This window comes from Lampris incognitus, chromosome 11, assembly GCF_029633865.1.
Source record: "Lampris incognitus isolate fLamInc1 chromosome 11, fLamInc1.hap2, whole genome shotgun sequence".
In the NCBI taxonomy this organism is placed as follows: Eukaryota; Metazoa; Chordata; class Actinopteri; order Lampriformes; family Lampridae; genus Lampris; species Lampris incognitus.
The window spans coordinates 39,728,515-39,753,780 of NC_079221.1; the positions used below are offsets into that span (position 1 = coordinate 39,728,515).

The window sequence follows — 25,266 nt, forward strand, 5'->3', positions numbered from 1 at the left end:
CACCAGCCACCTGCATGTCTTCCCTCACCACATCCATAAACCTCCTTTTTGGCCTTCCTCTTCTCCTCTTCCCTGGCAGCTCCATATTCAGCATCCTTCTCCCAATATACCCAACATCTCTCCTCCACACATGTCCAAGCCATCTCAATCTTGCCTCTCTTGCTTTGTCTCCAAACCGTCCAACCTGAGCGGTCCCTCTAATATAATCGTTCCTAATCCTGTCCTTTTTCGTTACTCCCAGTGAAAATCTTAGCATCTTCAACTCTGCCACCTCCAGCTCCACCTCCTGTCTTTTCGTCAGTGCCACTGTCTCCAAACCATATAACATAGCTGGTCTCACAACCATCTTGTAAACCTTCTGTTAGGGTTTGCACCCGACCCCAAGAGCACAAACACAGAAGGCACAATATAGCGGGACCAACAGGCTAATTTATTGAAGAGAAAACTCAGGAAGTCCACTTTCACCAGGAAACGCGAAGTCCACCTTTAAGCCGGGAACCGTGGAGTCGCCCTTTAATCCGGGAACAGTGGAGTCGGCCCTTAATCCAGGCAGGAGGGGGGGGTAAACAGGAGGATACCAAAGGAGAACGGAAAATCACAGCAACGCTGGAGTGAAGAAATCCTCTTCGTAAACCGAAAGCAGCGCACAGGGGAAGGGGAGCAACGAGGAAGGTCCAACAGAGAAATCTCCAGGGAAGATCCAGGTAAGTAAACAAACTTCGATGAGCAGGACAAGCACAAGTACTCTCCCAGGGAACGGCACGAACTGGCAACAAGCTGAGAGTGATACAGCCAGATATAGGGAGGTGATTGCCAACAGGTGAGTGGAGGGGTAACGAGGAAACAGGCATCAGGTGGAGTTGGCAGAGCTCCGGGTACGCTTACACTGCAGAGCGGGTGTGGAGCGGGGAGACGTTGAGCCTTGGCCAAGGTTACACTGCAGAGCGGGTGTGGAGCGGCGAGACGTAACAGTACCCCCCCCTCTACGGGAGCCACCTGGCGACTGACCTGGCGCCCCCGGGTGGGCACGGTAGAAGTCGGCGAGGAGAGAGGGATCCATAATGAGCTTCCGCGAAATCCAACTGCGCTCCTCAGGTCCATAACCTGCCCAGTCCGCGAGATACTGGAACCCGCGGCCGCAGCGCCGGACTTTAAGCAGCCGGCGGACCTTCCATTGAGGATGACCATCTACAAATTCCGGAGGCGGAGGCTCAGGAACCGGGGGCATAAGAGGACTGCTGGAGACGGGCTTAACTCGAGAGACGTGGAAGACAGGATGAATGTGCATGGGGGAAGGCAGCTTCAGCCGAACAGCTGCCGGGCTCAGGACTTTCTGGACTTCAAAAGGACCAATGAAGCGGGGCGAGAGCTTCTTGTCGGTTGTCTGGAGGGGAACATCCTTCGTGGACAGCCAGACCCTCTGTCCCTTCTTGTACTCCGGCGCAGGGGTACGTCGCCGGTCAGCCCCTCTGCGAGCGCGCTCCCCAGCCTTGAGCAGTGCTGTCCGGATGGTCCTCCAGACACGCTGACAGCGTCGCAAGTGGAGCTGTACGGAGGGAACGGCCACTTCATCCTGCTGTGGGTCGAACAGGGGAGGTTGATACCCCAGGGATGCCTCGAATGGAGAAAGTCCAGATGCAGAGCTGACCAGGGAATTGGTGGCGTACTCTACCCACGGTAGGTAGTCACTCCAGGTGGAGGGCTTGCTGTTACATACACAACGCAACGCTGTCTCCATGCTCTGGTTTGCCCTCTCGGTCTGACCATTTGTTTGGGGGTGGTAGCCCGAAGACAGACTTACTGTGGCTCCGATGCCTTTACAAAATGCACGCCACACTTGTGAGGTGAACTGAGGACCTCTATCGGAGACTACATCTGATGGCAGGCCATGAAGCCAGAAGACATGTTGCATCAAGAGGTCCGCGGTCTCAGCAGCCGAAGGAAGCTTGGGAAGGGCTATCAGATGGACGCCCTTGCTGAAACGGTCTATGACGGTGAGAACCACAGTGTTTCCCCGAGAAGGTGGTAGTCCGGAAACGAAATCCAAAGCCACGTGAGACCAGGGGCGGCTAGGAATAGGGAGTGGCTGCAACAGACCAGATGGCGCCTGGTGAGAGGCCTTGCTGCGGGCGCAAACAGTGCAGGCCGCTACAAAGCTCTTGACATCCTCCCGCATAGTTGGCCACCAGAAGCGCCGAGCGATGAACGACTGGGTACGACTAACTCCTGGGTGACAGGAGAAACGACTGCTATGACCCCACTGAAGAACTCGAGACCGAACAGCATCTGGGACGAAGAGGCGACGGGGTGGCACGTTACTCGGAGCGGGTTGAGCACGTTGGGCAGTGCGAACAGCCGACTCAAGACCAAAAGTGACCACACCGACCACTCTAGCCGCAGGGAGGATGGGTTCAGGCTCTTCAAACGCGCCTTCCTTCGGGTGTAGCCGAGACAGGATGTCAGCCTTTACGTTGCGTGTCCCAGGACGGTAAGTCAGAACATAGTTGAAACGACTAAGGAAGCCAGCCCACCGAGCCTGACGACTGTTGAGACGTTTGGCTGCCCTCAGGTGAGTCAAGTTCTTGTGGTCCGTCCAGATGAGAAACGGGTGCTCAGCGCCCTCGAGCCAGTGGCGCCATTCCTCCAGAGCAGCCACTACAGCCAGTAACTCCCGGTTTCCAACGTCATAATTCTGCTCGGCCGGCAGAAATCGGCGGGAGAAAAAGGCGCAAGGATGGAGTTTCTGGTCCTCAGCCGACCGCTGGGAGAGCACCCCCCCTACGCCTGAATCCGAGGCATCAACCTCTACCACGAATTGTCTCTTGGGGTCAGGATGGAGCAGCACTGGGGCCGAGGTGAACCTTGTCTTGAGGACTTGGAAAGCAGAGCTGGCAGCAGGAGACCAGATGAAGGGTTTGGCTGGGGAGGTCAACGCAGTAAGTGGTTCTGCCAGCTGGCTGTAGTTGCGAATGAATCTCCGGTAGAAATTTGCGAACCCTAGAAAACTCTGCAGCTCCTTACGGTTGGTAGGTTCCGGCCAGTCCACCACTGTCTGGACCTTGCGGGGATCTGCTCTGGTCCGTCCCTTCTCTACGATGAATCCCAAGTAATCCACAGAGGGGGAGTGAAACAGGCACTTCTCCGCCTTGACGTAGAGTTGGTTCTGGAGGAGGCGCTCCAGTACCCTGCGAACATGCTGGACGTGTTCCTCAAGAGACTGGGAGAAAATGAGGATGTCGTCCAGGTAAACGACGACAAACACATCCAACATGTCACGGAGTACGTCGTTCATAAACGCCTGAAACACTGCTGGTGCGTTTGTGAGTCCGAACGGCATCACCAAGTACTCATAGTGGCCTCGGGGTGTTTTGAAGGCGGTCTTCCACTCATCGCCTTCCCTGATTCGCACGAGGTGGTAAGCGCTCCTCAGGTCTAGCTTGGTGAAGATGGTCGCCTGTGAGAGAGGCTCAAAAGTCGAACTCATAAGTGGAAGCGGGTACTTGTTCTTAATGGTGATTGCGTTCAGTTGCCGGTAGTCAATACAAGGTCGAAGTCCCCCGTCCTTCTTCTTCACAAAAAAGAACCCTGCAGCAACAGAGGAAGACGAGGGCTTGATGAGACCTGCAGCAAGGGACTCGGTGATGTACTCATCCATGGTCGCCTTCTCAGGGAGTGACAAGTTGTAGAGGCGGCTACTGGGAAGAGTAGCCCCAGGACGGAGATCAATGGCGCAATCATACGGGCGGTGAGGCGGGAGTGACTTAGCACGGGTCTTGCTAAATACCTCACCAAGGTCATGATACACAGGGGGCACGGAGGAGAGATCAGGAGGCAGGGGAGTAGGCGAGCTCAAAGGCGTAGCACTAGGAGCTGCACGAAGGCATTGGGCATGGCAAGTAGAGCCCCATCCAAGGACTGTGCCTGTGGACCAAGAGATGTGGGGTTCATGGTGTCTGAGCCAGGGGCGTCCCAAGATAACTGGATTAAGCGGGGAACGTATGATGTAAAATTGCATTGTCTCTGTGTGGTTACCTGCAACGGTGAGAGTAACGGGGACGGTCCGCTGTGTGATACAGGCTAATCTCCGGTCATCCAAGGCAAACGCATCAATGGGGGTCCCAAGAGACTCAAGGGGAATGTCTGCCTGCGAGGCAAAGTCAAGGTCCATAAAACTATCATCTGCTCCGGAATCAATCAGGGCTCCAAGGGAAAGTCTCTGGCCCGCCCAGACTAAGGCAATAGGAACAAGATGGCCGCGAGATTCGGATCCACGGGAGAAGGAAAGGCGGCTTACTAGGATCTCCCTTGGTCCTGGTAAGCCTAATCTTTTGGCCGTGAGGGACAGTCGCGGAGTCGGTGCCCCTTAAGACCACAGTACAGGCAAAGACCTGCCTTGAATCGGCTCTCCCGTTCAGCAGGAGTAAGTCTAGCACGTCCTACCTCCATCCGCTCGTCTACATCCCCAGGTGGCGTTGTCGCGAAAGAGTCAGAGGAGGGATTGGCCGGGGAAACGGGAACAGCGGTTCGGTCTGACGCAGAGGTAGTTCTGGGATTGAAGGAAGTTCCACGCAAGGCCTTCTCACGCTTTCTCTCCCGGATACGTCCATAAATGCGGATAGCGAGAGCAATGAGGTCATCCAGAGATGAGGGTTCTTCTCGGGTAGCAAGTTGATCCTTCACCGCCTCGCTCAATTCTCTACGAAAAGTGGCACGCAGGGCCTGGTCATTCCATCCGCTCTCAGCGGCAGCCAGGCGGAAGTCGACGGAGTAATCTGTGACGCTGGCGCCGCCCTGCTGGATGTTATTCAGTCGTGAGTCAGAATCCCGACCGCTTACCGGATGGTGGAAAACCTTACGTAGCTCTGCGACAAAGTCTCTATAAGAGTTACAGTAGCTGGCCCCCATGGACCAAGAAGACGTAGCCCACTGCGCTGCTCGACCACTGAGCAGGTTGGTCACGTAAGCGATCTTAACAGCATCACTGGAGAACACGGTGGGCTGGTGTGTGAAAACAAGCTCACACTGCATAATGAAGGTAGAGCAAGTTTCAAAGTTACCGTCAAATGGGCGTGGACTGGTAATGATGGTTCCACGGGGTAAATAAACAGGAACCGGAGGATCTACTGGAGCGGCGGCCACAGGGGGCGCACTTGCTGGCGGTACAGGCTGGTTCAGCTGCTGGTTGGCAAGAGCTGCTGAAATGGTCTGCAGTTGTTGCATGATCTCTGCCTGGCCTGCTGACTCGCCATCGCCGCCTGCTGGACAGCTAAAGCTTCCACAGAAGCTTGCAGGGGTTGAACTTGAGACTGGAGACCCTGCACAGCAACCGAAGCCTCTTGTATTTGCTGGGAATGGGCGTTGGTAATCTGAATTTGTTTTACTAGGGCTGCTTGCACCGGATTGGCTGTGGGTGTGCCGTCTGTGCTGGCTGGGGTCGTCATGGCCAGTTCGTACTGTTAGGGTTTGCACCCGACCCCAAGAGCACAAACACAGAAGGCACAATATAGCGGGACCAACAGGCTAATTTATTGAAGAGAAAACTCAGGAAGTCCACTTTCACCAGTGTAATGATCTGTGCCCTCTGGCTATGTTAACTTATAACATTAATGAAGCAAGGACGACTTCTCTCGTGCTGGGTGTTTATTGACCGACCGGATTCCGACTGACGTTGTTACGTACATCACGTGACTTTGTTGTGGCGCTACGGAAAGCCGTAAGGGACATTAGCAAATCAAATATTACTAGCAAATATTACATCTCCCTTTTTCTGAAAAGTGCTGCTTTCTCTGCAGAGATACAGACCACGTTGAGCACGTTTATAAACGAATACAATCTTAATAAGAAAGAATATGAAAATGGAACTCTTATATAACTGGACTGCAACAAAGTAGTGTAAAACATTTCCTTCCCTGTCTAAATGTGACACCGTAATAACATTTCATCTTTTTTTTTTTTTTTTTTTTTTACATTCATAAGTCAAGGATTTGTCTTGGTTTGACCGTGCGACCTGACCTCGTGGTGTAACCAGGCTGTGTGTCTGGTTGTCGCTGATTGTTCGTGTCTGGAGGTTCAGCATGCTCTTGCTGATGGGCTTGTGTGTTGTTGTTAGCGCTGGTAACAGTCTGCTGTGAAGTGTGTGTGTGCGTAGTGTGAGTGTTCACTCTGCTTTGTCGCAGGTGTTGACGGTTGCGTTGGTAGATCTGACCTTCTTTGGTTTGGATGTGGTAGCTCCTGTCTGTGTTCGCTGGTCTTTCCACAGTTGCAGGTCTCCAGGATCCATCCTCCTGCCGGAAGCGGATTGGTGTGCCTGCGGGCAGGTGGGGCAGAGGTTTGGCTGTTCGGTTGTAGTATGCCTGCTGGCGCTGTTGACATACCTCTCTCCTTTTGTGAACATCCTCCTGACTGGCGATCTGTGGCTGCAGGTGTTTTGCTGTTGATGGGAGAATGGACCGCAGCCTCCGACTCATCAGTAGCTGTGCCGGTGATTTCAGGTTGTCCACCGGTGTGTTGCGATACTCCAGCAAGCTCATGTAGGGGTCTTTGTTCTCAGCTTTGGCTTTGTCCAGGATGCGTTTGGCCGTCTGGACAGTCTTCTCGGAGAGGCCGTTGCTCTGTGGGTAGTGGGGGCTTGTGGTGGTGTGTGAGAAACCCCATGTCTGTGAGAAGTTGCGGAACTCACCAGAGCTGTAGCACGGACCGTTGTCGCTGATGATAGTCTCGGGGATTCCGTGTCGAGCCATTGCTGCTTTCAGCTTCATGATGACGGCAGATGAGGTGCAGCTGTAAAGTCTTTCTAGCTCGAAGAATCTGGAGTAGTAGTCCACAGTGACTATGAAGTCCTGTGAGTTCCATGTGAATAGGTCTGTGCCTATCACTTGCCACGGCCGCTCGGGTATGGCGTGTGACATCATTGGTTCCTTTGCATTTGCGCTGCGCCGTTCTTGGCATATGCTGCAGTCTGCTACCGCATCCTCGATCTGTTTCCCCATGCCAGGCCAGAACAGTAAGTCTCTTGCTCGGCATTTGCTTTTTTCCACGCCAAGGTGGCTGGCATGGATGCGCTGTATCATGTCCTTGCGAAGCTTTTGGGGGACAATGATTCTCTCACCTTTGAACAGGATACCGTCCATTTCTGAGATTTCTGCTCTGTGGTTCCAGTATTCCTGGATGCTGGGCGGGCACTTTTTCTTTGTGTCTGGCCAGCCAGTGAGTGTGGCTCGTCTGAGTGCGGTGAGCTGTGGATCTTGCGCTGTTTCCTGCTTGATTTCTGTGAGTCTTGTGTCGCTCACAGGGATGTTGCTGAGGACTGTGTGCACTTGGGCCTCCATCCCTTCCTGTAGGTCACTGTCGTGGTGTTCTATTGACTTGCGTGACAGTGTGTCGGCCACCGGTATGTCCTTACCGGGGCGGTGGATGATTTGGATGTCGTATTTTTGGAGCGCCAGGATCATCCGTTGCAGCCGGGGTGGTGCTGCTGCCAGTGGCTTTTTTAGTATTGCCTCCAGAGGCTTGTGGTCTGACTCCACAATCACTTTTCGTCCATACATGTACTCGTGGAACCTCTTGCAGCCGAAGACCACAGCGTAGAGCTCCTTCTCTATCTGTGCGTAGTTTTCTTCAGTGCTGTTGAGTGACTTGGACGCATAGGCAATTGGTTTGCCATCTTGGAGCATGACAGCCCCAAGGCCACTTTTGGATGCATCCACTTGGAGTCGCAGCTCTTTCTGCGGGTCGAAATATGAGAGTACTGGACCTGGGTGCTGTGTAATGAGATTCTTCATCTCTTGGAACGCCTTGTCGTGGACTGCATCCCACACAAACTCACTGTCCTGTTTCAGAAGCTGTCTGAGGGGTGAGTTTATCTGTGAGAGGTGTGGAGCAAATCTGGCGAGGTAGTTGATCATGCCGAGGACTGTCTCCAGCTCTGCTTTGTTCTGTGGGGGTTGCATGTCCTTGACCGCCTTCACCTTGTGTGGGTCTGGTTTGATGCCTTCGTGTGAGAGCGTGTGGCCGAAGTAGCTTACCTCGGACACGCATATGTGACACTTGTCGGGGTTGAGCCTCACCCCTCGCTCCCTTGTGCGCTTCAGCATCGCTCTGAGACGCTGGTCATGTTCCTCTTTAGTCTTGCCGAACACTAGTATATCGTCCACTATGGCCGTCACACCGTCCAATCCTTCATATGTTTCATCCACGCGTCTCTGGAACTCGTCTTGAGCGGACACGATTCCGAATGGCAGTCTGAGGAAACGATACCTGCCAAACACTGTGTTAAATGTCGTCAACATTGAGGATTCAGTGCTCAGTTTGATGGCCCAATAGCCTGACCGCGCGTCTAACACGCTAAAGTACTCAGCTCCAGCAAGCTTTGTGGTGGCGTCCTCCAGCGTGGGGAGGGGGTAGTGAGGTCGTTGTATCACTTTGTTAAGAGCTCTGGGGTCTAAACACACTCTAAGTTTGCCTGTCTTTGGCTTCTCAACAATGACGAGTGCGTTCACCCATTCTGTGGGTTCTGTTACCTTACAGATTATGCCGCCTTTCTCCATGCTGTCAAGCTCGTCCCTCAGTTTGCTGCGTAGGGCGATGGGGATTCTGCGTGGCGGGCAGACGACCGGCGTTGCATCTGGTGTGACGCGGAAGGTGCACTCGCCTGGGAACTCTCCTATTCCCTGGAAAACATCTGCATACTCATCCATTATGCTCTGTGATGTGACATTGTTTTCCTCGCTCACAGCCATCACTATTTTTACCAAGTTTAGGTCACGGCATGTTTTCATTGCCATGACTGGTGGGGCGTTTGTGTCAATGACGTAAAAGTCCAGCATCATTGCATTGTCTCTGTACTTACATTTGAGTTTGCATGTGCCTTTCACGCTCAGCGCGCCTCCTCCATATTCAGTGAGTCTGTGTATTGCTGGTTTCAGTGTCACATTTTTGAACAGCGCCTGGAACAGGTTGGTGGGAATAGTATTGGCCTGTGCCCCAGTGTCTAGTTTAAACTTTACCTTCTGTGGAGGTGTGCCAATTCCAACCTCTACGTAAGCCTGCTCGTTGCTTTTTCCGTTGTTCTCTATTGAGATGCAGTCTATGTACAGCTCTGTCTGTTCTCCCACAGCGGTGCTCTCCACTGTAATGTTGTCGAAGTACAGTTCTTCCTGTTCTCTGTCAGTGGTGCACTCTTCTGGGTTCTCTCCGACGGCATGTACTGTGCCGCGGTAGTACTTTGTCTGTCCCTGGGAGCTAGACTTGCATACTTTAGCAAAATGATTGAGCTTCTTGCATTTAATGCATTGTTTACCCTTAGCTGGGCAAGTGGCTTTAGCGCCGTGTAGCCCTCCACAATAGCTACACGCCCTGGCGGCGGTGCTAACGTCCCTTTGTCTGAAGTTAGCGTTAGCTGCTTTGGGTGCGTTCGGTTTGTAAGTCTTTCTGCCTATTGCGTGCACCGTTTCATGTGTGCTGCCCTGGCCCATAAACGTTAGCTGTTGCTTTGCTAGCTCGTGTGAGCGGGCTACATCTATGGCCTTTTCTAGCGTTAGCTCAGCTCCCTGGCTAAGTAGCTTTTCTCTCACTCTGGGTGAGTTGGTGGCAAACACGATGCGGTCCCTGACCATCTCGTCGGCATTTGGGTAGCCACAGTCTTTGACTAGGAGCTTTAGCTCAGTTACAAATTGTTCGAAGGATTCACTCTCTCCCTGCATCTTTTCATGAAATTTATATCTGGCATAAATCGGGTTTGCTTTGGGGGTGATGTACTCAGTGTACTTATCGTAGTACGTTTCTAGCTTCTTGGCTTGTTCTCCGCTGAGTGTCCAAGTGTTGTGCACATCGCGCCCTTTTTCCCCTATCCAGAGCAGGAGGTAGCTGCATTTCTCCTCTTCATTCTTCCCGCGCAGGGGGCCCGTGAACATTAGCTCCGTTGTTTGTCGAAATCGTCTCCATGCTTCAGGTAAGTTCGCCGATTCCCAGTCCATCCGTGGAGCTGGAACGCCGTACGAATCCATATTGGGTATTTAAACTCCGCTACTCTGACACCATGTAATGATCTGTGCCCTCTGGCTATGTTAACTTATAACATTAATGAAGCAAGGACGACTTCTCTCGTGCTGGGTGTTTATTGACCGACCGGATTCCGACTGACGTTGTTACGTACATCACGTGACTTTGTTGTGGCGCTACGGAAAGCCGTAAGGGACATTAGCAAATCAAATATTACTAGCAAATATTACAACCAGGAAACGCGAAGTCCACCTTTAAGCCGGGAACCGTGGAGTCGCCCTTTAATCCGGGGACAGTGGAGTCGGCCCTTAATCCAGGCAGGAGGGGGGGGGGGTAAACAGGAGGATACCAAAGGAGAACGGAAAATCACAGCAACGCTGGAGTGAAGAAATCCTCTTCGTAAACCGAAAGCAGCGCACAGGGGAAGGGGAGCAACGAGGAAGGTCCAACAGAGAAATCTCCAGGGAAGATCCAGGTAAGTAAACAAACTTCGATGAGCAGGACAAGCACAAGTACTCTCCCAGGGAACGGCACGAACTGGCAACAAGCTGAGAGTGACACAGCCAGATATAGGGAGGTGATTGCCAACAGGTGAGTGGAGGGGTAACGAGGAAACAGGCATCAGGTGGAGTTGGCAGAGCTCCGGGTACGCTTACACTGCAGAGCGGGTGTGGAGCGGGGAGACGTTGAGTCTTGGCCAAGGTTACACTGCAGAGCGGGTGTGGAGCGGCGAGACGTAACACCTTCCCTTTAACTCTTGCTGTTACCCTTCTGTTGCAAATCACTCCTGACACACTTCTCCACCCACTCCAACCTGCCTGCACTCTCTTTTTCACCTCTCTACTGCACTCCCCGTTACTTTGGACAGTTGACCCCAAGTATTTAAACTCAAATGCCTTTGTCACCTCCACTCCTTGCATCCTGACCATTCCACTGTCCTCTCTCTCATTCACGCATAGGTATTCCGTCTTGCTCCTACTGACTTTCATTCCTCTTCTCTCCAGTGCATACCTCCACCTCTCCAGGCTCTCCTCAACCTGCACTCTACTCTCGCTACAGATCACAATGTCATCCGCGAACATCATCGTCCATGGAGACTCCTGCCTGATCTTGTCCATCAACCTGTCCATCACCATTGCAGTCTACAAACCTAAATAAAAAGACAAAAATTTCAATTTTCTTCTAGATAATTAAGCAATGGCAGTTATGACTCGATTTCACCTGCAGATGTCGACCTTACCATTACCCTGACAAAGAAATTGGTTTTACGCAGCCAATTAGCGTCTCTGAACGCTGGTCCATTTGTCATATCAGATCTGATTACACCCAGCCTACGATGTCCACAAGTTATTCCTGTGTTCTAAGAGGCTACAATCTGATTCTCTCAAATGGCCTTACACGATCAGAATGGGTCTTGCAAATGCTATGTTTTGAAATAAATATGCTAAACTTGGGTAAATGCTTTGCTAAAGACGGGTGGATCTGGCATGCTAATGATTGGTTTGAAGCAAGGGGTATTGACATGTGATGAGTAGGCTAACTATTACGGAGAAGAACGTATTCATGTATTTCAGAATAAACCGTAATCTATTGCCAAAAATGTAACTACTAGCTTCCCTTAAATATTTGCCCCCTAAACAATGCTGGTAACGTTAAAGATTATGAGATATTTGCTTGCAGCTAACATTATAAGATCTTTAGCTTTCCAACTTTAGCAAACTGGTTGCCTCAAGATGTTTCCTACCATTAGGCTATGTATTTTATGCATTCCAAGGCTAACATTTAAGCACTTTACAGTATTCTAAGAATTAACATTTCTAAAACATACCTGCAAGTGATGCACGAGTGTCATCCCACTGTTGCTTCTTTTTTCGCTTCTCTGCTCCGGACTCCTGTTGCCTTTTTGAAGCCATAGTGTGTAGCTAACGTTTAAGTTAGCGCCAGGCTTGAGTTTGTTAGACGTAATCGCATAGACCATAGGAAGGAGGAGGAGGGGGGCACCATAATTCATTTTATTATTTCCAGGAAATATGTACATCTTTGTACTACCTTTAATGGTCTTATGATACCAATTATAATTGTGCTTCATCTTAAATTTAAATAATTAACAATTATGAAAAGTATAAATAAATAAATAATTCTGGTGCCCCCTCCGGCAGTTGGTCCCCTACGCACAGTGCGTGATGCGCATTATGCGAGCGGCGGCCCTGTATATATCAATCCATTATCTAAACCGCTTATCATGTTCTCAGGGTCGTGGAATGCTGGAGCCTATCCCAGCAGTCATTGGGCGGCAGGCGGGGAGACAAGTCTGGCGGCCTGTCCAGGCTGTCTCCTGGGTACTGAGTAAGGATAAGCGGTTTGGATAATGAATGAACACATACTATATAAAGCATGTTTTTTCTTTTTTTCATAAACCATCAATGGTGTTGATAAAAGTGCTGAACAAATGAGGAATGGAATATTAAGATGTAGCAAAAAAAACTTTAATACACAGCAGACCAAGCTTGTTTCGTGCGTCATGCACTCATCAGCTGCCAATGTGGATGTTTAACCACATTGGCAGCTGATGAGTGCATGTTCTGCTTGTTCTGCTATATATTAAAGTTTTTTTTTTCCTACATCTATCTTCTTAAATATATATATATATAATATATATATAGTATATATATATATATAGTATATATATAGTATATATATATATATATATATATATAATCTATCCATCCATCCATTATTCAAGCCACTTATCCGAATTTGTTGGGTTGTGGGTATATACACACATAGATGATTAATTAAAAGTAATTAATTAAAATTATTAGATTACATTTTAATTTTAAAAAATAGAGGCACGGTTTTTTTGGGGGGGGCAAACAAACTGAAGTAGCACTTCATAGCTCAGCAAAAAAAAAAAATCTACAGAAGAACTACTTAAATATAAATGTTGCCCTCCTTTCCTTCTGGCCTGTAAATTTCTCAATGACTTTCTGGTTAAAGTCAGTTCTTCTAATGCAAATCCTTCATCTAGCTGTTCAGCAATGCTATGCCTGCCAAAAAAAAACAACCTATTATCAACAGGGGTGTAGTGGGGATTTTTGTTAGTGAGCGGGATGCTATTTTAATGACATCATCACAGAGAATGCTGCGCACTGACACATGCATCATTCACAAGCCACATATGAATCATCCCAGTTCATAGCAAAGAATCCACGAATTGATTCTACACCAAACGCATACAGTCAGGTATTTCCATCCATTCATCCATTATCCAAATGGCTTAACCTGCTGTCAGGGTCACGGGGATGCTGGAGCCTATCCCAGCAGTCATTGGGCGGCAGGCGGGGAGAAACCTTGGACAGGTCGCCAGGCCATCACAGGGCAGTCAGATCGCAGGGCAGTCAGGCATATGCAATTTTATAATTACAGGCCGCAGTAGCTCCAAGTCGGAGGGGGAGTCAAATCATTGCCCCTACTTATTATATTCAACATCACTGGTTTACTTAGTCATTTTGATTGGGCTACACAGTATATGCCTAATTACGTTTGAAATTGAGATTGTAATCCATAAAACACATCAAGCACAGCAGGCCACGCCTAAAAAAAGTCACCAGTGTTACTCACCACTGATGTTTTTATTTTGACCACAGGACGTCCTGCTCAAAAAAGTCAAAGAAATCGCCACACTGGGTCAGGAGGAGAATCCTTGAGAGATTTGGTTGAAGGTTTTGGTCTCGTGTCTTCAGCCGAGCGATGGTATCTCAGCCAAGTTGTCACATAGCCTGTCGGATCCCACTGGTTTGGAGGTGGCCCGTGTAGTTTGATGAACATCAAGGCGGATACCCGTTCAATCAGTAACTTTGTGCGGATCGGGTTAGATTCATCTGGCTGAATCCCCTTTCACACTCTGCAGTGCTACATGGGATGATTTTGGTGCAATTCATTAAAGGTCTGTGCTCATCAGGTGTAGCATCCCCAGTGCTCACGATAAAGTCTCTGAATCCATTAATTGCACTAAAAATTGGCAGCCTGAATCTTCTACAGAGTTCACTTATTTCCACCTCTCTAAAACTGGGTACTGGTGGCCAGTTGTTGCGTTCCAGGACTTTCACTTGTGCAATCAAAGGGACATACTCCGACTCGGCCTGGGAGGTTGCTGCTGGCCCTGATGCAGTGGTGAACATTCAATGGTTCAGATTATTGCTTAGACTTCTAATAAACTGTTGATGATTGATGGAAACTATTTTTTAGTTAACTGTGCCAAACCTGCCTGCTGATATTGCCATTTCAGCTGCAAGGATGTTGGTTCCTGGTTGGTCTCCCAGTCCATCAATGAACCAAATGCTACATCTGATCAGTTTGTCTGCATAGGCTACTGACGCTGTGCGTTTTTGTAAGCATTCTGATAGGAGTGCTAGCTCATTTAGTGTGTCATATATGAGTGCTAAATCTAACATGAACTGTTTTGAACTCAGCCACCTTAACAGACCGTCATACAGTTTGCTATCGGAAGTCGATCGTCTCTCATCTGTCTTCACAAAGCTAAAGTGAGCACACAGTGACTCAAAATTATTCCAAAATTTTTCCCACTTGTTGTTGCAACTCGGCAGCACACGGTCCGTTCTCATCGATTTTGGGGTGATCTGCTGTACACGGTGAATAATTTGTCCATAAATGCCTGAAAATGGTTAGCGCCACTGACGTCAGACACAGAGTCACCCACAGCGAGCTCCAGTCTGTGATTTAGGCAATGCCAGGTCAAAATATTAGGCTACTGTTCAGACAGTTGTTTAGCTACGCCCGATTTTCACCCCAACATGAAGTTGGCACCATCACTTGCAAATGAAACAAAGTGCTTCCTCAAGTATGTCATCGAAGCCGTGTGTGCACTGCGGCATTTCAACAAATCTTCCATAACTGTGTTGGCTCTTTGGTTCGCAAGTTCAATCAAATCTAGAAACATAAAATGTGGGTCACAGCTCTTGTCTGTTTCAAATTTCAGGTACACCATCAGTGTAGTTTTACATACCAGGCTTGTTGATTCGTCTATAAGAATTGAAGTTTTACCTTCTATGGCTTGGATTCTTTGGCAGATTTTTTTTACGCATCTCTGAACCTATATGGTCTGTAATCTGTGCTGCGCTGTATCTGGAGTCTAAACCGATGCCACTGTGAATCCCATTTCAAGCTGTAACTCCAGTAATCCATAATTATCAGAAAATGGCCTGTTGTTACATGCTAAATAGTAAACAGAACAGAATACAGCACATGACGTAGCCTTCAGGTACGATGCATTCATATTATCACATACTTTCTTCAGGGTCCGTTTTTTGGCATTCTCATGTATACGTTCGGCAGCAATGTGGCTATTGGACTGTTTATGTTTAACTGTCTTTTTTCTCAGCGAAGTCAAAATTCGGCCCTTATCCTTTCCGCTGTGCATTACAGTGTAGTGACGCCATTAATCCTCTATTTGGGAACCCTTTGATTTGAATACTGATAGATCAGCAATGGATGAACAGAGCTTGCACCCCAGTTTCCCTTCCTTACAGTCAATCCAGGGGTATGCCTCCTTCTTTTTGGCCCACATCTCCTCTGTCCATACTGTGAACAGTGAGCTTCCCACGACCACCCCTGTGCTAGCGTTAGCAATGATGGAGGGGGTTGCTGGACTGTTGGTGGTGCTGGCTATTTGAACTTCAGACTGCTGAATTGATGCTGTTTTTCCTTGAGCTTCGTTATCGACATCCTTACGAAAAGAAAAAGACCTTCTTTTTTTTTCATGCGACTACACATTTTAAACCCCACTTTCTGTTTTAGGAGAGAGCGGCAGCGATATTAGTTTTCGAACGTTTATGCGGAATTGTAGATTGCAGTGTCACAGCTTGATGACAATCATCCTGTAACATCTTTTTTGGGGGGCAGAGGGGGGAATTTGACTTTTTTATGACAAAGAAGACATTACTGGAGCGGTTTTCTTGATGTGTGCAATTATTGTTACCATTGGTATTAACGTAGTTTTAATATTAAAATTCTAAAAAAAAAAAAAAAAAGTGTAAGAAAGATTAAATGAAAATAAAATCATGCTGAACAGGTGGGGGAACGGCGATCTCCCGCGTCCCCCTCCCACTACACTCCTGATTATCAAGATGGCTGCAGCTACTTTCGTGCCATTTGCATTTTTCAGAAAGATGTTTTAGGTCTTGTACCCCTGTCGTTTTCCACAACACTCTTGGTGCCAACATTTTGAAATAGCAAACAAGGAAAGCAGTAAAATGCATTACTTAGTACATCACATCGAGCTAGTCAACTCTGTCATAACAATAGCGGGAGAGGCCTCAGGGCCTCTCCCGCTATTGTTATGAGCTTACACCCGAGTGTGAGCTCGTCCCTGACCGCTTGCCTGATGCTGAATTTGTAAATCAGGCCGGTCCAGTCCAAGCTCCTTTATCCTAACAGAATTTTCTTTGATTTCAGCGGTTCCACTTGAAGTTGCCATCTCCTCAAAGTACCAGTCAGCTAGCTAGGGAGCAGGAGCACATCTGTAGTTACATCAATGGTGGGTGTTAACATGAAACAGCATCGAGAATCGTCCAATCACATTAAACAAAACATTAAAAACAATATCAATTCGCTGCCAATTAAAGTGGGAGTCTCTGGCAGCCAATTAGAGAGCGGCCTCAGGTCGCCTGCTTTCCAAAATTTTAAGGACTTACATACGCTCTCATTTGACCAGTTCCTTTCACCCAGGAATTATGTAAGTATTCACACAGAAATTAACCAAATACAATTTGGAATCAATTTTTAATAATAATTTTATTTATACAGCAATGCTGACAGGCACTCACAGACTACCAGGCGCACTGTACGAGTAAACAATTTTTATTCCATAATTATTTTTGCATTATCTAATTATTTTATATTTAACATGTTTAAGTAGACTTTCTTCTCTAGCTATTTGGAGGGGGGCAGTGCCCCAGCCCCCTCCCCCCATTAAGGAACCGCCACTGGGTTTTAATGAGCTATTCTATCTCCCAAAGCAAAAAAGTCACCGAAGATCACAAAAAAAACGATCTCTTCACTTTCATGCTATTTCCTCAAAATAGGCACAGACAACATATTGATTAGCTTCCCTTTGACAATGCGCGATGAAAAAAAGGTGTCACTTTGCAGTGATTTTTTTTTTATCGAGAGAGAGAAAGAGAGACAGAGAGACAGAGAGAGAGAGCTAAGGGACTGACAATAGTGGGCAGCTTGAGATTTAATTAGGTACACTTTGGGATTGGCTTGTACTTTGGTGTGTTTTCCACAAAGCAAACAGAGCATTTATCCAACTCCCTCACTGAGATGTACCTGCACACACCGGGCCCTCTCATACCCAGGTCCCTGCTGTACACAGCAGGCAGACTACAACACTGACTAATGTACAGACACAGGGAGAAAAGTGTTGCAGATTTCAATCATTTATGTGCAAGCCTCACAGATGCTGACACAAAAACAGAAAAAGAGCAAGATGTCCAAGATTTAAATCACTGACTTCAGCGGAAGGGGGATGTATTATATATATATACGTGAGTGGCAAATAAACAGGCTCCATAAAACGTTGCGAGGACTGAACTCGACATGATATATGCCAGGATAGAACCTACTGCAGCAACTCGTTTTTTATTTAAACTGAAGGAAAAAAATAATCCACTGAAGGGTAGGAGAACTACTGAAGGCCAAAGGCTGTGAACGGTGAATCTTACACACATCACTCTTATTAATCAACCCTTATCCGATTGGCTTCTATCTTCAGTTTTATTGATGTTTTCTGGCCTTGTTTGACTAGTAGCTAGCTTTTTATTAATATCAGTGTTACACCCACATGCTCTCGGCTGTGGGCACAGTGAGAAAGCTCTTGCAGGTGCTCTACAGTGAATCTAAGCGTCGCTTTGAGGTTTGGTTAAACCTGTCTCTCACCCATTTGAATTATGCTCTGAAATATAAGCGTGTTGTGGGGTCCAACAGAGCTATCGCTTCACATTGAAAGCACACTGGAACGTGATCCTCACAGGCCTTGCATGTCATACAAGGTGGCCATATTACATGTCACACTTGACCACTGCAGCATCTAAGGGGCCGCGGGTGACAGATTATCAATAACCCCATTATATGACCTGTCATGAGATATGACGGAATGTGCTGCCACCGTGTCAAAACCCCAGCAAGCTGAAAACACATATGTTGGGCTTTTTTTTTTTAAGCTAACAGTCAATATTGTGTAGCCCGTTGTTTGTTGTTAGCCTTATGTCTCAGCAGTCTATTGTACACAAGCTTAATCCACGGACTTATGTGGACAGGATTTTTTTTTTTTATATAGCACAACATTTTCTGGTTATGAGTGAAATGCCATGCCATCACTAGGCTTGGATGTGGGATGACCACATATGGAGGACTTGGAACTTGGAATACAATCTCAATTCACTGTCAACAGATGTCCCTCCAACCGAGTGGAGATAATGCCAAATCTAAAAAAATTTTTTTTTTTAAAAATCACCTCATCAAAGCGCAAAATATGTAACTTGGTGTTACTGTTCGCTCTTTAGACAGACTTTTAGATGTACAGCACACCTAGAACGATGCGGCGTCAAAAACAATACTTTCTCCTGGCGTCATTAACCACTGTATGTTGACTCATGTGCATCTGGATAGCAGCAGTGCCATCTGCTGCCTCAAGACTGACACTCTACAGACAGTCCAACAGATCAACCTCAGACTAGCTTCCCACGTGACAAAAAAAAGAAAAGACAATTCTTGAATAAGATATGAAGAGATGATTCAATAGAGCAGTTATGATGAGGGTGGTTAAATGAATGGCGGCTTCCTAGACTAACATCCATACTTTCCCTTCTTGTCTCGTCTGGTATTCAGGGCTCATTGGCTCCCATGGTATTCACTAACATGCATAGCTCACTATGGCTGAGCAATAAACCTCAGCCTCGATAATGTTGCCTCAGCCTCATCACTGAGCTGCTGTGGGCCTTTTAAATATGTATCTTGTTGGCTAAATATGGGGGCACTCCAATTCTGTTTTCCCCAAGGGGTTTTTTCATGCAACGCTGTAGCTGTTTGATGGAAGTAGAAACTCAGTGAAATAGGGAAGCAGTCTGGCTAAATAACCTTGACTCAACGGCTTTAAAGTCTTCACACTGAGACTAAGTGGCCTAGGCAGGTTCAAACTCAGGTCTCTAAATGTGCCAGAATAGCACCAAAAACCTCCAAGTGTAACATCTAGTGTAGCTATATCCAAAGTCATCAGGTCTCTTCTGTTTCACAGCCTAGATCCCTTATCCGGCAGATCTTGAATGGCACATCATTACTGTTTTGTTAATAACCTTGAGTTGCGGCCTCATTGGGACCTAAGCCTTGTTTCGGGATAAGGTGCCAAATTCCCGTCTTTCCTGTCAGTGACTGTAAATGGGAACTTGGCTTTTCTTTTTTTTCCCCCTCCATGCTGTGAATTATTCACACTGCCTTTGTCTGAATTGCCCCCGCCTATCAACACATGCGGCAGCTGTGGGAGGGCGAGCGGACGACCCCGATTCAGTTTCTGACAGGTCTCTGGCCTCATCGGTCTGCTGTGTTTGCAGTCTGTCCGGGTTGTACGCAGACACATGCTGCTGTGATCACAACAGTCCTATAGCTATCACAGGTAAGAGATTTAATTACAGACACTATCTTATCTTAATTTTCTCATTGGAAGTCGTTTCCTATAGTAGTTCACACCGTAAGAAAAAAAGAAGTGAAAAGTGAAATATTTACAGCTCATAACTTTTTATCTGGACCAATAATGATGCCTATGTTAAGATAATGGGGAGGGGATACAGATATAGTTGGTCTCAGATATATACTAACCTTCCATCTAAATCACAGATGAGGTGGCTTTTATGTGGACATTTAATGTTAAATATCAATTGTAGTGAAAGTATCACCTAAAAGTATGCGAGAAATATGCTTATGTTTTATGATAGCTGAATATGGTTGATTTTTGAATTGATTATGATTATAGTATATATAGAAATCATGCTTAAGTTACATGATGCTGTGTAATACATGTTTGTTTTTTTCCCCCCAGACATGATTTCCACCCCTTATTGGTTGCTTTTTTTTCACCATACTTTTGCGGCTCTATCTGGGGCAGTTAGAACTTGTTACAAGGGATGTAACTGTTTCCCTGACATAAAATATGTCAACTGCTCAGATGGGAATTTCTCTACTTCTGTCAGCGACTTCCCCTACAACACAGAGTATTTGGACCTGTCCAGGAACCTTTTGACAGCTCTCCCCCCGGGCTCCTTTGGGGCTCTCTGGGGCCTGAAGGTGCTTTTATTGAAAGAGAATAACATCACCTTTGTGAGTGACAGGGCTTTCATCAACCTGTGGAGCTTACAAAGGCTGGACCTGAGTCAGAATCAGCTCTCTGCCCTGGGGGAAGGCTTCTCTCTGGGTCTAAATTCCCTGTTTGAGCTGTTCCTGGCCCACAACCGCCTCACTGTCCTGGAGAGTAAAACTTTACAGAACCTGGATAATCTGGTGAAGCTAGACTTGAGTGCAAATCTCATTGAGCTGGTCAAGCCCGGGGCTCTGAGCAGCTTGACAGCCTTACGCCGCCTCCTCTTGGACGGAAACCAGCTCACCACCCTGGACTTGGAGTTGCTCTCCACCCTGCACTCCCTGGAGGTGTTGGGGCTGCGGGGCAACCGTATCCACACAGCCGAGCAGGAGGTCTTTGCGCCGCTCTCTAACCTGGCTCTGCTGGACCTGGGCTTCAACCGGTTATCCAGGCTGCACTTCAAGACCCTGCTAAGCATTCAGACGGCCAGCGTGCACATCCTGCTTGAAGCCAACCCCTGGCACTGTGACTGCGATCTGCAGAGGGTCTTCCACAAGTTGGCCACCATCCGCCGACTCTTCCTGGATGATTACAAGAGGCTGAGATGCAGTCAGCCCAAAGAGCTAAGGGGCAGTTTGATGGTAGAGGTGGATAACGAACTGTGTGTGGGTGAGACGGTGACGGTTCTCATTCTGACATTCACGGTGCTGATCACAGTGGTAGCGGCTATTATCATGGGTGAAAAGAAAAAGAGAAAGTGCTCAGCAAAAGACCGGATAGAGGAGACCTTGGGACTGGAGGCCTACTGCGATAATTAGTAAGGTGCCCTTTGCATGTTGATTGAATGACGTGCCTGTCAAACGGAAAATTGTAAGCTAATCACTATTATAGAATTAAAAAGACAGCCCTGGGCCGAATTTTTGAATTCTACTTAGTTTTCTGGGAATAAAAATGGATTTCTATACTAGGAGGGCCTTCTATACAATTCTTCAAAACGAGAAAAGCTCTCTAGGCATTTCCGCAAAGTGGGTCCTAGCATGTGATGGGTTATTTTTGAACAGAGTCAGCTATTGACAAAGCCATCTTCCTACCTCCTACTCATACAAGCAAATAAGGAGGTACTCTGAAAACTCTGCCAGGTGAACAGATATGGTATATGCAGTGGAAATTTTAATTGTTTCGTGCTATTAGGATTGAGGGGCACTTCATCCACCACAAATATGGATGTCTTTTTGTATCCACAATGGTTGTGATTACAATGGTGTGATGCTCGTCCAAACAAATCTATGAATATTTCATGGAATTATATAACTTTTTTTTTCAGCTCACATGTATTTACTGCCAACTGCCATGACATTAGGCCATCAAAACTGAGACTTTAGAATAGGTAGGAGACAATGGCTGCATAATTTACAATAGTATGTACTGGCTTACATGTGATACAAATATACAATTGTAAACAAACATACAACTGCTGTATACTGGTTACAAATTGTTATTGTTATAATTATAACAAGTATATAATATAGTGTATAATTATATAAAATATGATAGATAAATATGCAGTATATATCTTAGGATATAATATTTATATATATATAAAAGCAACATAATCTATAAAATTATAGTATTCGTATATAATATAGTATGAGTATAAGTTATTAATTATTCAGCCATAACAAAACTCTGTATAGTTGTGACATACCTGTTGTGCATACATACTTACCTCCAGTATTCTATTTAATATTCCATTCATATCTTTTGTTTTTCTTTTTTTGTGTGCGTGTGTCTGTGTGTGTGATATGCAAGTGCTAGAAGCTGCTATAAACCGGAGTCAAATTCCTCGTCTGCATAAGCACACTCGACCAATAAAGTTGATTCTGATTCTGATTTTGGTGTCTTTGACTATCCCATATTATGTTACTTGTGCAAATAATATAGGTACTTTTTTTTCTTTCTTTTAAGTTCCTTTGTGCCCCTTTCATATGTTTATTGAGCTTCTAGCCCCGCTGATCTTGTAGCTATGTTCATTTTGGTCTGATTAGAATATTGTTTGTCTGGTGCAACGTGTGAATTATTTATTTTTCTCCACTTCAGCTCACAAGCTTAATTTCCATCATGTCCCATACCCCTGTTACCAGTTAGCAGAAAGATGGTTGCAATCCAACAATGCCTCCCAGCTCTGCAGAACCTCTCAAAATATGGCCAAAGTAATTCACTCTGCAAAACCAGATGTTATAATCTTTAGCAGGTATTGATTCTGGAGATCCTGTAACTGACAGGGCAATTCAGTCCACAGTTTTTATGGCTGAACTTAATTTCCAATTCAACTGTTACTGCAGAATTCATGAAATGGTACTAATTAAGTAGAGGTTGTACACAATGGAAATTACCTTAGTTCAAAAGAAGTGTACTCATACATTCGTCATGACCGGTTGTTTCATCGTTTTGGTTTATTGGATGAGTTTTGCAACATGAATCTTGTATTTTGTGCTGGATTTTGTGTTTTGTTTTTTTTGGCAGTCTGGGAAACATCAATTTTAGATAGAAGTTTCATCTACCTTCAGGATTTATGTATTGGCTTTCAGATCACAGTAGGGGGCACTCCAAATATTCTGGGCATAAGGTCACTGTATAAAATATGAAAATTGATTAGTTCTATCATTTGACGCTTTGGAGGTACTGTATATGTATACCACTAGAGGGAAGTAGATAGCAACTTTCAAAGCCCTAAATCATCAACTTGACTTTGAAACTGAAACATTGATAGTGATTTCAGACATTTAATTTATTTCCTCTTACACTATAGATGATGCATGTTGGATTAGCATCCAATTTTACGTCATGCTGGGACTTTGCACTTTTCTTTGCACAGATTAAGCAAATCCCCTTTCTGCCTGACTACATCTGAATCCTTGAGTCACAGCTTTGATTAAAGTTCCTTTCCATTCAAAGAAATACTTGAGAAACCTGTTTTGTTTTTTCTTTTGTTTTTCCTTTTTTTAAATTCCTAACCTTATTAAGAAATGGACATCCAGTGGCTGCCTGAACAAGGACCCAAAGCATCCAAAGTAATTGATTTCTCATTAAAACTTTCTGGCACTGAAGTCCGTTCCAGGACGTTTAGCCAGGATTAATCCACTTAGGTGGGCACACAACCAACATCACAGCCCACTCAACAACAGCAATAACACAGACCATTGACAATGGCAACAACGAAAACAACCATGTCAATGATGTCAATTTGGGAGTCTGCCCTGGCATCCATGTCCTTTCCAACCATCTGATGAGGTTGACAAAGAAAAGTGAAGGTTAGAAGTATGGATCTTGAATGTTTCAGATGAAGACGATGTAACTTGGATTGAAACACTTGCCATGAAGAATAAAGATATAGATGTTTGGATTTGTTAATATACATGAATTAAAAAAAAATCCATGCTGTGATACTGTAAGCCTATATCCTAAAGTCAGTTTAATGATAGTTTCCTTTTCTTTACTACTTTTATTGATCCTCGTGTGGCAATTCTCTCTCTGCATTTAACCCATCCTAGCTGTGTAGCTAGGAGCAGTGGGCAGCCGCCATGCAACACCCGGGGACTGACGCCAGTTTGTCTTGCCATGCCTCGGTCAGGGGCACAGACAGGAGTATTAACCCTAACATGCATGTCTTTTTTATGGTGGGAGGAAACCAGAGTACCTGGAGGAAACCCAACGCAGACACAGGGAGAACATGCAAACTCCACACAAAGGACGACCTGGGATGACCCCCAAAGTTGGACAACCCCGGGGTTTGAACCCAGGACCTTCTTGCTGTGAGGTGACAGCGCTAACCACTGGGCCACCATTTAATGACACTGCACATTGTTATTAAAGAGCCAGTTTATGGTCAATTCAAAAGTGCACCCCAAGCTAACACCACTTCTACTCCCATAGCAAATATATTTAGGGGTGGGGGTGTTGATGAATAAAACTAAGCCAGGAGTAAAACTGAAGCAACGGCAAAGTGTATGCACACCATTGCAAAGGGCCTACCAATTACTTGTGGGCCGTTGTTATGACAATTTGTCCAACCTTATTGAAATGTTCTAATTTATAGTAACCCCAAACCAAACAGTCTTGATGCAGGCTCAATAATCCAGGTAAGAACATCAAAGAAGGTTGAATCAGTTCATCTGGACACAATGTTTTATAGGATACAACATTGTATCCAGATGAGCTGATTCAACCTTTGATCACAACCCAAACACAAACCTTAACCTGCACAGGACGCAATAGCACTTGATAGGACCACTCAATAGGCGTTGTTATTTTGAGCAATACCCCCCCCCTTTTTTTTCTCTCCAATTGTACTTGGCCAATTACCCCACTCTTCTGAGCCATCCCGGTCGCTGCTCCACCGCCTCTGCCGATCCGGGGAGGGCTGTAGACTACCACATGCCTCCTCTGATACATATGGAGTCGCCGGCCGCTTCTTTTCACCTGACAGTGAGGAATTTCACCAGGGGGACATAGCGCATGGGAGAATCACGCTATTCCCCCAGTATCCCCTCCTCCCTGATCAGGCGCCCCGACCGACCAGAGGAGGTGCTAGTACAGCAACCAGGACACATACCCACATCCGGCTTCGGGTGGGAAGCAACAATTGTGTCTGTGGGGATGCCCGACCAAGCCGGAGGCAACACGGGGATTCGATCCAGCGATCTCAAGCTGCCCTGGCTGCTACTTGACATTGTGCCCTTATCATATTGGAACATATGTGTGCTATTGGACAATGGCTCAAAAGTGTTTGTTCTGTTGCTTTTAGCAGTTTAAAGCTGCCAGAGGAGTTTGGGGGTTTTATTGACTTTGCACACCCCTGTGGATAAAAATGGCACCAGTGTTTCACAGAGGAACAA

General features: G+C 46.6%; 1 protein-coding gene across 1 annotated transcript; it reads left to right on the forward strand.

The window, feature by feature from the left end:
* The first annotated feature begins 17,863 nt into the window (after window positions 1-17,863).
* Window positions 17,864-21,189, forward strand: LOC130120378 (TLR4 interactor with leucine rich repeats-like). The gene is made up of 3 exons (XM_056288925.1): window positions 17,864-17,940; window positions 19,629-19,690; window positions 20,240-21,189. The coding sequence occupies exons 1-3, from the start codon at window positions 17,864-17,866 to the stop codon at window positions 21,187-21,189; spliced, it is 1,089 nt and encodes a 362-aa protein (XP_056144900.1).
* The last annotated feature ends 4,077 nt before the right edge of the window (window positions 21,190-25,266 follow it).

What these genes read in the sequence shown, in the direction of transcription:
- LOC130120378 (XM_056288925.1), top strand. Translation starts at nt 17,864, where the DNA reads ATGCTCTCGGCTGTGGGCACAGTGAGAAAGCTCTTGCAGGTGCTCTAC. An exon ending in AAGCGTCGCTTTGAGGTTTG is followed by an intron (nt 17,941 to 19,628) that starts GTTAAACCTGTC and finishes CTGTGTTTGCAG; the next exon opens with TCTGTCCGGGTTGTACGCAG. An exon ending in CAGTCCTATAGCTATCACAG is followed by an intron (nt 19,691 to 20,239) that starts GTAAGAGATTTA and finishes TCAACTGCTCAG; the next exon opens with ATGGGAATTTCTCTACTTCT.